This window comes from Lycium ferocissimum, chromosome 8, assembly GCF_029784015.1.
Source record: "Lycium ferocissimum isolate CSIRO_LF1 chromosome 8, AGI_CSIRO_Lferr_CH_V1, whole genome shotgun sequence".
Taxonomy (NCBI): Eukaryota; Viridiplantae; Streptophyta; class Magnoliopsida; order Solanales; family Solanaceae; genus Lycium; species Lycium ferocissimum.
The window spans coordinates 25,137,819-25,149,507 of NC_081349.1; the positions used below are offsets into that span (position 1 = coordinate 25,137,819).

General features: G+C 31.6%; 1 protein-coding gene across 2 annotated transcripts; it reads right to left on the reverse strand.

The window, feature by feature from the left end:
* Positions 1-238: 238 nt before the first annotated feature.
* On the reverse strand, positions 239-2,544 carry LOC132067689 (ethylene-responsive transcription factor ERF118-like). 2 transcript variants are annotated; one of them, XM_059460991.1, is made up of 3 exons: positions 2,449-2,544; positions 1,890-2,075; positions 239-1,783 (listed from the first exon to the last, which is right to left on the reverse strand). In XM_059460991.1, exon 3 carries the CDS (start codon positions 1,574-1,576, stop codon positions 542-544), a length of 1,035 nt encoding a protein of 344 aa, XP_059316974.1. In that variant the 5' UTR covers positions 1,577-1,783; positions 1,890-2,075; positions 2,449-2,544; the 3' UTR covers positions 239-541. The 2 variants fall into 2 exon arrangements, with proteins under 2 accessions (XP_059316974.1, XP_059316973.1); XM_059460990.1 differs by lacking the exon at positions 2,449-2,544 and having other exon boundaries at positions 1,890-2,242.
* Between the last annotated feature and the right edge of the window lie 9,145 nt (positions 2,545-11,689).

An 11,689-nucleotide genomic window follows, 5' to 3' on the forward strand; every position in this document is an offset into this window, starting at 1 on the left:
CCTACAACCTTAACCATCAAATCCCAACTTTGGTGAACAAAAAAGAGCAAATGACAAAAGGATAGAATTGTAACTTGTAGCTTTCAATCCCAACTATAGAAACTTGTCAATTTAGCAATCAACAGATTATGCCAATGTCACAAACACATGCTAAAATCATAACAAACGGGTAAAATGAAGAGCCAAATATCATAAAGTTCATATAATAGTTCGAAAAAAGAGGCCAGAAACACTAACATTTTTAAACCATTCCATCATATACGCAATAAACAGCCCGAGACTAAACCAAAATCAAGATTCAATAGACCTTCGGACGGCTCTAGTAGCACGGGAAAAACCCAAAGGGACTATTAACTCAATTTCTTCCAACACAAGATTCAGGTCTCAAATCTCTCTTAGACAAAAAGTAAACATTACTCAAAACTCACTTCAAAGTAAAAGACCACGGTCTCAAGAACCTAAAGTTAATGATTCTTTGAGACATAAAAACTCTCTATTGATTACTACTAGTAAATACTAAAACTTCCTATAGCTGCAAAACTTATGGGCATAATGCAATATTGAGGGGCGTTGTCGTCGTTCCATTCATCAGCGGAGTCGCTGCTGCTTCATCCATCCAAGCACAAGATTCATTATATCCATCGAAATCAAAGTCGAAATCGAAATCAGGCAAACCAGTAGGCAGCTTCTCATCACCATCAAGCCCACATATGGGCAAATCCTCAAAATCATTAACAACAAAGTCATCAAGATTTGAACCAAAATCATCACTACCAGCAAAGAACAAATCCATCTCCATATCAAACTCAATTCCAGCACCAATTTCAGCCAAAGATAAACAATCCTCCATCAATCCCATCTTATCATCATCATCATCATCCACTCGCTTCTCCACGACAATTTCTTCATTGACTTTAACTTCTTTAACTTCAGAACCTGAAGTCAAACAATCCATTTCAAGTACTGATGCTGGAGATGTGTGTGAAGTGTGTGATGACACCAAACTCTCAGCCGAATAGTTTTCCTCCTCAGAGACACAAACAACAACATCCTTTCGACAATTCTTGTTATTACGGCTTTCATTATTAGAACTCGAATTAGTACTCTTAGCCATAGCTTCAAATTCAAGACGCTTAGTTTCATAAGCTTGAGAAGCTTCTTCAGCAGTATTATAAGTACCAAGCCAAACCCTCCTAGATTTAAACGGATCACGAATTTCAGCAGCCCATTTACCCCATTTACGTTGTCGAACGCCTCGATATTTCGAGGAAGAGGGTTTTTGTTGGGTTTTAGCTAAAACCCTAGTTCTCTTTTTAGGGTTTTTGTCACCATTGTTGCTATCTTGACAAGAACTTTCAGTTTCAAGAACAACTTTCTTTGGACTAAAACAGTTACCAATAGGGATATTAATTTCCCTAACAAATCTTTTTGGTTTCGATATATCAACACCTTCATCATCAGATGAATCAGTAGCATCCGGGTCATTACAGACAATCCGGATCTTTCTCATGGGTCGGGTCGGGTTTTCTTCCCTGTTCTTGATTTTTTGAGATTGTTGTCTCTGAGGCTCAAACATTTTTTTTTTCAAAACCCCTCAAAATATGCCCTCAAGAAAATTGTTTTTTTTTTTCAAAAATTAAATAAAAATGAAGTGATTTAATAGGTTAAAACTGAAAGAAAAAAATCAAAAAGGAAAATTTCTCAGGGTATTCTTAAGAGCAAAATAGGATGTAAAAATCTGTTTATGTGAAATCCACCAAAGCAAACGACACCAGAACAAGTCCTGTTACAAAAATAAACAAAATAAATAATAGATCAGCATAAAAAACAACCTTAAAACAAACAAAAACACCAAAAAAAAACAGTTTTTAAGGATAGAAAAACAGTACCTTTTGGGCCTCAAACGCATCGAAACAACAGATAAATTGATTTGTTGCATGCAAAGAGCAAAAATCACTGAAGAACAGAGCTTCTTTAATGGAGCTCCAATCACAACAGCCAAACAAGACTTTGCCGACATAAATCTCACAAAATCACAGCCAAACAAAGCCCTACTTCTTCTTCCTTTGAGTTTTCTTCAACCCAAAAAAAAAAGTGAGCAAAAGAGAAGAAAAAAATGGGATCAGGTATTCCTATTTATAGATAGAAAAAAATCAAGAACCACATAAATATAGAGATTAGGAATCTATGGCCAAGATTTTTCTGACAAAAATGTAAATTTCATAAACCCTTCTTAGCCCTTTTGTACTATGTAAGTAGTGTATTATGTGTGTGAATTTACTAGGCGTTTCTTGTCTATGTGTGTAGGTGTGTATATAGAGAAAAAAAAAGTGAAACCAAGACTTTACTGAGTCTCTGTGGAAAAAATATTCATTTTACGCAAATCTCAACAAAAATCCATTAAAAAAAGAAGGATTTTTTATTAGTAAATTAAACAAATGGTGGTACCTGTTTTCTGGTCCGTCACGTCTTTTTCCCTCTGCTTTTTTTCTCTGCTACCACTGTTTGCTGCTGCTCACTTTTTCCCAAGTGGTCAAAAATTGCATTAAAGGTCGGTTTGGGGGGTTTTTGTACTGAGAAAAGTAGGAGTGTGGTAAAATGTGTGACAGTAAATTTTGGTTTGTAATTAATGACTTGTGCTTTTGTATGTACGTATATATCTATGGGATGTGAATGGGTAATTAGCTGTCATATGGCATACATGTAACATGACCATAAGTAGATGACCATAATCCTATGCATGATTCATTAGAGCAGATTCATCTAGGTAGCTGACAGTATATTCACGCGCGGCTGGGTATTGTGTTATGTATTCTCCAGTGTCAGTTATGGTGCGTTTGATCAAGCTCTTAATTTGAAAAAAAAAATAGTTTTGTCAATTTTTTATATTAATAATATGTGCTTATTTATATTTGATAAAAGTAAAAAATGTGCTTATTTTGAAAATTATTATTTTATTAGACATGCACGCCGTAATTTAGGAAATATCAATTTATATTTGACTAATCAATTTAAAATATACTTTTATCTATAATAGAATAAAAATTTGTGGGATAAAGTACCAAAAGTGCTTCTACAAATTATTTTTTTAGCTTATTAAATATAATTTCTATTACTATTCAAAAATATTTATTCATTTTCTAAAAATGTAGTCAAAATTTTTCTAAAATGAGCATTTTCTTAAAAATACATTTTAATTTCCCAAAAACTTGGCGGCTCAAGCTATTAATTAAAGTTCCAAAAGTATTTGTTAGCAATGTATTTTTAAATTTTGAAAAACAACTCAGCTGGTTCCCTAAAATTTTAGCTAAACACCTTATATTCTCTAAATCAATTTTCTTTTTTAATTTGTCAAAAACTTGATCAAACTGACCATTAATCTGTCATTATTTGGTTAATAATAGAGCGTGTATGTCACGTAGAGATATGGAGAGTGGGCGAGAAAGTATAGCGTTACAGTTTAGGAAGTGGGGTTGGGAAGTGATGCTACGAATCCGGGATGGCGGTTTCTTACTAAAATTAAGAGGATTACAGCTATATTTTCATTGGACCAAATTGGGACTATTAAGGTTTCATAATTACGATGATGCCACTGACAGAGTACTTGGTTCCCAAGGTATTGCCTTTTTAAGAATTTGGTATACTTTCTTTTTGGCTTTGTATTTTCCTTTTATTTAGGACCAGATTTTATTTAAGGCTTTGGACTGTTGAACAGTTCTGCCTTGTCTATTCATTGAATAATTTTTTGGTCAAACATATTAATGTGTCATCCCCATATTGAATTATTGTGGACTAATTTATTTTGTCTCTTGTGTTGGGAAGAAGTCTATAATTTGTGGAGATTTATTAGTCTTTTCTATTTTAGCTTATTAACAATTATTTTCCTTATTAGATATCGATCTAAAAAGATATTACATTATAGTTATATATAAAAAGAATTGTATAGTCACCTGAATATTATGACGTGTTTTAAGGTTTTTAAAAAATTATAATGTGATATATTAGAATTATAAATTTCTAATTTTTTTTTTTAAATATTGTGTCGAGTTAAACTATGTAAAGTGTATTAAAACGACAGAGTATAGTAGATTTGTATTCACATAAATAATAAATTAAACTGCAAAAGCAGAAAAAAGAAAATTTAGGGCGGTGATTGATGTAAGTAATTAATTGAATTTGCCATTCGTGTTAGCTTGGTGTAACCTTGACAAACTAAAATACTCCTACTATTTGTTGTGACTCCTTTAACGTACCAGATTAAATATGTGAGTAGCTATTTTTAACTGAAGAACACTTCCCTTATATAATTAAAAATAAGGAGAATCATCAATCATGTGACATATAATGCTTAGCCAGAAAAGAGGTATTAAGAATTATTCTTATATTAGTATTTCCCTACCTATTTCAGAAAGGAACCAAATCGAATCTTGTGCATAGGGGAGGCTTTGACCTATTAAAAATAGAAAAGACTCTCTCCTCGTGCATGAGAGTAGCTATATATTCCATATTTATAACAAGGTCGAGAATTATTTTAGTGAACATCAAGATTATATTCGCAAACAAAAAAAGTCAACTTTTCGGAGCATCTAAGACCCTCCACTTTTTTGTGTGAAATATTCAAACTTCATATTATGTGATAGATACTCAAACATTTAACTCTAAATTTTTGGCCAGTTGAAAATAGTTCGTAACCATTATATACTCCTTAGGAAAGATGTTGACTTTCATTATGGATTAGTGAATTTGATACAAGCTTAAACGTTTGTCAAACTTACTGTTGTTATTGTTGCATAGCTTCATATTTGAAGTTGATTTGTCAAAGCCTAACTTCATACACAAAGCTCTGAAGTTTAAAAAAACAAAGTTCAAATATAGAGTGACTGGCTCATTTTGGCTTCTACAAAAGCCTAATTCAGAATTCAAGTCTGGAGTTAGGCTACAGTGGAACCTAATTTCAGGCCTGTATATGTCTAAAGTTCGAAATTTCAGACCTATAATTTTCAACTTCAGTCTCGCGAGTGTTAATTTGATTTTGAAGTGCATGAAAAATTTATTGATGGCTCGGTTAATTTCTATGTGAGAGTATGTGTGCTAAACAAAGGCGATACATTCGAATGGCTCTTCAATTTATCCAGAAAGAGTACAATTAAAGTCAAAATGCAAGGACTATATTTTGTTTGAGCAAATAAGTCTGAAAATTGAGCCCTTGAACTAGTTTTTTCGTCGGCTTTTAACAATTGAATTCGTCTTACTACTTATTTATTCGTGTACCAGTAAAAGAGACTGTTTAACAATTAAGTTTATTAATGTCCATGCTACTATCCTGCCACCTTTGTCTATCATATTTTTTAAAGTAACCACCTTTCTGCCATAAATAAATAAAAATGTAGTAAATTATAGTATGTACATAAGATCTACCGCATACATATTATTTTTGATTCAGAAAGAGTGACAGTCGGTACTCAATAGTTGAAAACGAATAATTTTAAAATTCTTTTTATTACGAAATATCACTGCCCTTTGAATGCAGAGTTGATTTGAGATCGCGCACAATTATGGTACATCAAAGATTCAAGTATATTTTAAAGTAAAACAAATGAAGAAAAATTGAACTTGGTCACATAAATCATATAGGCACAATTTGTAGAAAGTATGCTTGTTAAATTACTAATACTACCATGGTAAAATGTGTATTTTACAACTTAAAATTGGGCTCGTAAAATGACTTTAGTAATGTAACTTGGTCTCCTCATGATACTCTTATATGCATGAAATTAGCAACATAACTCTCATTCCTTCGTCCATTTGCCACGTCAAACTCATTTAATACTCGCACGCCTTCCGTCTCATTAGGTGACGTTGCTGATGAAATTTGTGATCTAAACTAAATTGATAGTACTTTCTTTGATTATAAATTATTTGACTAAGCTAAAATAAAAAAAATTAAATTTATTTAGGAATAGTTTCAGAAACCTCACTCCATGTTTGACTAAAAAAAGTGTGTATTGTGACCGAAGGAGTATCTATTTTAAACTTTAAAAACGAATAAAAAGAAAGACTTCGTAGTTGTTGCTTGGAGTGATTTATATTTGAAAAAAAAAAATTGGACGTTGGCGTTGTGTTTGGATATAAGAACACAATTATACTTTATTTTCCAAATTAAATATTATATACTCCAATGAAAGTAAAATAATGCGACAATTTGATAATCAATTTCTTTTAAAATAATCTTCAAATACATGAATAAAGGATAAGGAAGAGGCACTTGCTCAAAACAGGAGAAGAAATTGTAAAAGTGAAAAGAGTAAAGGTTAGGAATCAAATAGGGAAATCACGTGAGAATGTTGGGAAAGAGAGTAGCAAATACCAATGCATGAACGGTCTTAAGCCTGACACCTCAGCACCCCATGTACATTTACACTTCTTTCCCGTCCTTTGTCCTCCACCACCAACCCCGCCGCCCCCCTCACCTTTCCAGTAGTATATAGGTCGAATAGTATTGACATATATTTTAAATATTTTTTTCATTTCATTGGAAATTTATGGATCTATAATTGTACTTGAGTATTCTTTTTGTAAGGGAGAGAATATAACACTTTATGTGAAATTCACGAAGACGAAGTTAAAAAAATGTTTGAAGCATTTTTCCAAATTTGCAATCTAACATAAAGTTGGATTTATAAATTCTATAACAAAACACTGGTTCTGAAGTAAAGTGAAAAACTAATCAATAGAAAAAAAAGAATAATTGTCATAAAAAAATGTTTGACTAGTCATTTTTCCAAAAGTATTCTTCTGCTTATCTCGAAAAATAGGAAGGAGTCAAAGACCTCTAACATAACGAAAAAGGTCGATAAGCACAAAGAAGCTCAAAGTAATATGAAAATAAAACTAACGAAAGCGAAAAGTCATGATAAAGTGGTCTGAGAAAAAGAAGCAGTAGCTATCGCAGATAAATAAGATACTCGAAGTACAAGAAACAACATATAGTAGCAAGAATCAAAGGACAATAGATTATAGATCAAAATTGTGACTACTTGTACAAAGGATTACGTAAGACTACCTACTAACCTTCTACCCTAATGCGATTCTAACTTCCTATCTAAGAAGTAAGCACCTCTCCCCAATACTTCTTTGTAAAAAATAGCCAACAAACCACACCTCCGCCTTTGCGCATTTGTGTCTCTCCCTCCTCAATGCCTAAATCTTCATCGCTTCCCGCAGAAAAAAAATTCCTAATTTTTATCTACGCCTTTAGTATGACATCTCTGCTGGGAATTGTCATCTTTTGGACATAAGCCAAACACTCGGACTCGGTCTCACAACCACTTTGCAGAACCTATCTTTAAGTTTTAGTGCATGACACCTTCTTATCACACAACACTCTCGGACTAGTCTTGAGACATCATCGTTAATATCCCTATTTCCTTGTATAATAGATCCAAGATATTTGAAACTTCTTTTCTTTTGGATGACCTGGTTCCCAAGACTCACTTCCATGCTAGCCTCATGTGTCACGTCACTAAAGCGCATCGTTAATTATTGATGAAATTCATGGAATGTAAGTATTATTGGGCCTAGCTCCTAACTTTTCGGGCTCATCTAGGTGTGAGTTTAGCGTTCAATTAAAACGCAAGTCCAAAAAACTTCTCTAAATTAGAATCAAAATTATTTAATAAATAATTTTAAAATGCTTAAATACTAAAAAATTATTGTGTAGTAAATTCTCAAACAGAAAAAATTCATAAGTCAAAGATCTTTTTTGATTATTTACCCTAAAAATGAATAATTTTCATGGTCGAACGACTCCTTAAAGGTGCTTTCTGGATGAGTCTTGAGGTGGGATGCATTAAAAACGCATCGAGACCTATTGATGGAAACCATGGAATGTAAGTATTATTGGGCGTAACTCCTAACTTTTCGAGCTCGTTTAGGTGTGAGTTTAGTGTTCAATTAAAACGCAAGTCCAAAAAAACTGCTCTAAATTAGAGTCAAAATTCTTTAATAAATAATTTTAAAATGCTTAAATACTTAAAAATTATTTTGTAGTAAATTCTCAAACTGAAAAAATTCATAAGTCAATGATATTTTTTGATTATTTGCCCTAAATTCATAATCTTTTTTTATCATTTACTAAATAATAATTCTAGAATAAACAATGCAAATGGGATGAGATGGTAAATAAATTTTAAGCATTGAGTTTATTTGAATATGGTGTTTTTGATATATATAGAGTATTTTTATATGAAATTCTTTTAAAAAATAAATATTAAATTTATAATTTTAAGAGTACAATTTTATCTTAAGAAATTTAAGGTTAAACCCATTCAAGATAAAACTCTGAAATAGCTAGTATTACCTATTATCGGGGGCTTGAACTCTAAAAATGGAGTTCGTTATGGTAAGATGTGGCGCAAAAAACCTTCATATTAGGCTTCATTGACCTAATTTAAATTAATTCGGCTAGGAGTGAATTTAGAATTTAAAATTTGTATGAACCCAAAGTTATACGCTGGATCCGCTGCTGAGTTAGTTAAGTAGGTTATGAAAAACAGGATACTTATCTAAAAAATAGAATAAATTAATAAATCTTTAAAAATAAAAAAAGTATAAATAAAGAAGAAAAGATACTCTCAGTCCTAAAGCTAGTAAACAGTGTAAGCTCAAATAAGATACTACTGTATTAAAATTCAGAATCTTAAGTAAAAGTGCAGTGCTCTGCATTGGGTACTTAGAAAGGTTTCAGCATGCTGCCATATCTTCCCTTTGTCTATGTTTCTTTTTTTTTATTTTTTTATATCATTTTTGTCTTAGATATTTGTCTATCGCGTGACCCATCTCCCATGACATATTATTAGTAAATAAATACTATGATTCTAAAATTTAATTTTTCTTTTCTTATTTATCATTAATGGAACACTTCGGCAGCTTTTAAAACTTATAAGTGAATTTCATTTATGCATTAGAAGGATAATAATTTTTGATTGAACATATGATATAATATTCTTATTAAACACTTAATTCAAATATTGAAAGAATTTATATCCATGTTCAGGATTATCACGTAGATAATTTGACTATTTAAATATAATCGCATAATTATAGGTTTAGTCCCAATAAATCATAAAAAGCTATACCTTTTGTCTATATTTTATTTATTTATTTATTTTCTCTATTAGATATTTGGTTCACGTGACCCTCAACTCCCACGACAGAATAATTAAAAATAATTATTATACTTTTTGCCAATTTAAAATTATTTTCTCTGACTTAATGTCGTGTATGTATGTATTTAATGTAGCACAAGGACATCATCCTATCATGAATGTACATCCACGAGTTTCCGTACTGTACATATTACTATGGCTTTTAGTCTTTAGAACTTAATTCTCTTTTTATTATCTTCATTTATCAAAGCCGTTGCTTAGTATTCCTCTTTTTTCGTTTAGTATTGATTTTAAACTGACTATTTAAATATATTATACTAGCATTGAAAATTTTAAATCCATAAGTTAAAGAATCATATTTTTAGCAGGATTTTAATTTCTTTACTCTGGCTAAGTATATGTGTGTCAAATTCATACTTGAACCGAGAAAATGATTTCACGTGTCTATTTAAATCGAATAGAAAAAAATATTGTACGAAATTAGGTGTCCTATTATCATTAGAGATGAACCTAGGACTCGTAAAGCACCTGTCTTTCACATATAGCATAACAATTATTTTGCTACAAATTTGGTGTGGAACTCTCTAAGCTATTTTACAAAAAAAAAAAAAATGTGTGTTACAACAAAAATGTTGATTTTTTTTTTTTTTTGGTGCATGCCAGAGTGAGAATCAAACCCAAGTTAGCGCACTATATATCAACAAGTGCAACTGCTCAACCAACCTTAGTGAGCTGAAATGCTAATCAAAATATATGCTGCTCCTCCGTCTTAGATTATATCAACCTGTTTAATTGAACACAGGATTTAAGAAAGAAGAGAAGATTTTGCAATTTGTGAAGTAAAACACATATATATTTTGTGTAGTTATAAATCATTGTATAAAAGTAAATTATTTTCAAATATAAAAAAACATCACCCTCTTTTATGCGGACTAATAATGAAACAGGTTTTTCACGTAAATTGAAACGGAGGGAGTACCTCTTATTCAAATTATATATACAAATATGTTTTTCGAGCTTATTGGGGGTAGGTTCGCCTCTGAATTTATCATATAACAACTAAAATACTGTAGCATTTTTTATGAACAACAAAATGAAATTTCTTCCTTGAGCCATTCTAAATCCAAGCACTACAATGTAGGAGTAAAATAATAAAACAAACCACGATTTTTACTCTTTCAACACAAAATACCAAAACGAAATTTACAAGAAGGTGAGAAACCAATAATTCTTTTTGGTTTCATATAGAATTATTTCTATCGGAGAAAAAAAACAAAAAAAAAATGTAGGTGCATGTTGACTAATAATGCTAATAAGTGAGGAGTAGATAAGGACAAGTGCGCTTCGCAAATAGAGATAAGTGGACCGATTAACGGTTGCTTCCGTTTCCCGCCAAAGTCGCTTACGTGGAGCCCACCTGTCACAAATTTTCCCGCCTTTATTCTTGGGCGGAAAGCCCAATGTAGAACTTGACACGTGTTGGCAAAGGCCCAGCCCAAACTTTTGACGTATGTGTATTTACTTCACTTTTTTGGGGAAGGTATACAAGCTATTGCAGTGTTACTTTGTTTACTTTATGGTGGCTGTGAATTTTTTTATTTTTTTTATCTACTAGTACTCTCTTTGTCTCCTCGTCATCATATGTTACACGTCCCTCGTTAGGTATCGTTTAGTACGCGGGCTGAATTATTCCGAGATTTCCTAAGTTTGGTGTGCGGATTGAATTATTTTGAAATTATAATTTTGGGATTAATTTATTCCATCTGAGAGATGGGATAAAATAATCTCAAGGTTAATGGGATAAGGTGGGATATCCCACCATTAAGTTTGGACTTCATTTTATACCGTGCACCATTATTTGATTGGAACAAGTTATCCTAGGATAATTTATTTTGGGATTAGTTATCCCGGTATTAGTTATTCTACCCTCCTATAGGAATAAAATAACACTATAATTTTGGAATAACTAATCCCTGAATTAGTTATACCACCATTTTATCCCAATTAAACGTAAGATAAATTCATCTCAAATATAATTTTGGAATTATTTATCCTTATCCCTTGTACCAAACGAGCCCTAAATGATTTGTCTGTAGTCTTCAAGTGAGATGGAATAAAAATAATTACTCCTCCGTCTCAATTTAAGTATGTTGCTTTCCTTTTTAATATGTCCTAAAAATAGTGTCTTTTTTTTATATTTTATTCTCTTCGGATCAAAAAGAGTGTCCACTTAGTTATTTGCACACCTCTTAACAAAATGCTAACTCCTAGACAAAGATTTGACTAAAATGCCCCTAATTAAATATGTATTGAAATTTGATCACATAACATTTAATAGGGGGAAAATTTGAAAAAATATGGTTAATTCTTTTTTGATTTGATAAGTTGACACTCTTTTTGATCCGGAGGGAGTAGTAAGTTTACAGTTCACACATTCTACATGATAAGTTTAATACCACAAGCTTTAAATGACGCATATATCTTTAATATAAGACCACAAGATTCAAAAGTTTTTATTTTTC